General features: G+C 55.7%; 1 protein-coding gene across 1 annotated transcript; it reads right to left on the minus strand.

Annotated features, from left to right (window-relative positions):
* Nucleotides 1-1,028: 1,028 nt before the first annotated feature.
* Nucleotides 1,029-2,392, minus strand: LOC108804104 (transmembrane O-methyltransferase-like; the record flags this gene model as incomplete). Its single annotated transcript, XM_018575866.1, has 2 exons — nt 1,029-1,349; nt 2,234-2,392. Coding segments are annotated over 2 exons (480 nt in total), but the record flags the coding sequence as incomplete, so codon positions are not given.
* Between the last annotated feature and the right edge of the window lie 3 nt (nt 2,393-2,395).

Consider the following 2,395-nt stretch of genomic DNA (forward strand, 5'->3'; position numbering starts at 1 on the left):
TTGGGCTCCGCCCCTTAGTTCCAGTGAAGGGAACTCTTAAGGCATCAGCACACCAAGACATTTTGGACAATTTCATGCTCCCAACTTTGTGGGAGGAGTTTGGGGACGGCCCCTTCCTGTTCCAACATGACTGCGCACCAGTGTACAAAGCAAGGTCCATAAAGACATGGATGGGGGAGGGGGGGAGGAGGAACGTGACTGGCCGCACAGAGTCACATAGAACACCTTTGGGATGAATTAGAGCGGAGACTGCGAGCCCCTCCCCCAACATCAGTACCTGACCTCACAAATGGTCCAACATGCCCATAGACACACTCCTAAACCTTGTGGACGCCTTCCCAGAAGAGGCGGAGCTGTTATAGCGGCAAAGGGCGGAGCCAACCCAATACTGAACCCTGCGGACTAAGACTGGGATGCCATTAGAGGGCGGAGCCAACCCAATACTGAACCCTACGGACTAAGACTGGGGGGCCATTAAAGTTCATGTGCGTGTAAAGACGTCCCAGTACTTCCGGCATTATAGTGTATATATCACATTCATCTCATCCACCTATCCCCATGGATACAATAAAAGTTAGGCATACACCAGTTGGGCCTATTATCTCTGAGGAAACCTATCCTGCCGCAGCTTTTACACTGCCGTGTCCTCTGCAGCCTCTTGTTTCTTAGTGAGGGTTTGATGGGGACTGGACAGTGTTGGAGAACACGGGCAGCCTACTGGCCAAACTCTACCCGCCGGTAAAAGCGTGACTATTAACCCTTCGTGATGACGTGTCACCGACAACACGACCTACAAAGCGCCCCCCCATTGCAGGGCCCGGCTGCCACCTTCTAACAGGCGCGGCTCTGCGCTTCTCACGGCACGTGTATTGCGGTGTTCAGGCCCGCTACCGTGAATGTCCTATCATGCGTCCTATCATGCGTCCTATCATGCGTTTATAGCATGGTGCGTGGGAGGTCACATAACAGGCACGGCCCGGAGGCGGAGCTCTAAGGAAAAGGTCTTTATTGGTCCCCGGGTCGGGGGCTCATATCAGCTTGGTGTAGGTCAGCTCGGCCATCCCGTCCCGGATGTAGCGGAAGTACTCCAGGTTGCCGCGGTGCATCTTGCACTGGTACTTCCCGGAGCTCTTCACGTACTGCAGGAAGTGGGGGGCCCCCGGGAAGAGCACGTTGTCCGCCAGGATGATGGTCCCTTCCTGCAGGAGGCCCACTTCCTCCAGCAGCTGGAGGTCCCGCAGGTAGCAGCGCATCCCGTGATCCATGAAGATGAAGTCCAACTTCTGCACGCCGTGCTTGTCCTTCAGCTGCGCGATGACCTCATCCGAGGGACCCACCAGGAGCTCCACCTGCAGGCGGGGCGGAAGAAGACAGGCGTAAGGGGCGGGAATACAGGAGCCATGACGACGGTACACGGGGCCCCCGAACACTTACCTGACAGCCACCCCTCCCCCCCATTAAACATTAACCACACTGGATCTGTCGTCAGATGTATAATTTTATGTTGGGTGCTGAGCATTGTGTCATGTGACCCTCTCACAGAGATCACATGACTGCCCCTGACAATGCCTTCATCTGCTTTGCTCTCCAGAAGGACGGCACCACCTTTGTTCAGGCATCGTCCAGGGGGTCACCATCTACTTCCTGGACTGAGATGACGGCTCAGCGTTGACCCAATCATGTAATGTTCCGGTGTCTGCGCAGATCTTGACTGTGTTCACAAATGGCTGACACAGATCAGCCCTCTGCTGCAGGCTTTCACCTTTGAATGGATACAAAGTTACAATGTTGCAGTTTGATGACTGGGGAGGGGAGACTGAGGAAATGCTTCCTCCTGTCTGCAGCAGACTGATCACTGGGGGAGGGGAGACTGAGGAAGTGCTTCCTCCTGCCTGCAACAGTCTGATCACTGGGGGAGGGGAGAGTGAGGAAATGCTTCCTCCTGCCTGCAGCAGACTGATCACTGGGGGAGGGGAGAGTGAGGTCCTGCAGACTAGGAGCCAGTTGGTGTCACTCCATAGCCGTATTACGTTGTAGCCGGTATTTCCCAGAATGCTCTCTGCCTGCTCCTTTCATTGGCTCACAGAGCCTGAGGCCAGGTTACAGACATCCCCTGCTATGTTGCAGTGTGATTGGCCATCAGCAGTAACTGTCACTTAGTGCTGGGCCCCCACAGAGGTCATGTGACCCTCCAGAGGGATTTACGTGGGAGTGAATATTGAAGGGTCCTCACCGTGTCATCATCGAAGCCGGCCAATCGGATGACCTTCTCAGCCACGGCGGCCTTCCTGGCGTTGTAGTCCACGGTGTAGAGGCGGGCCCCCAGGGGCAGGGCCTGCGCCATGATGATGGTGGCATAGCCGCAGTAGGTGCCCAGTTCCAGCACGTTGAGAGG

Source organism: Nanorana parkeri, unplaced genomic scaffold (assembly GCF_000935625.1).
Source record: "Nanorana parkeri isolate BGI_ZX_2015 unplaced genomic scaffold, ASM93562v1 scaffold5186, whole genome shotgun sequence".
In the NCBI taxonomy this organism is placed as follows: Eukaryota; Metazoa; Chordata; class Amphibia; order Anura; family Dicroglossidae; genus Nanorana; species Nanorana parkeri.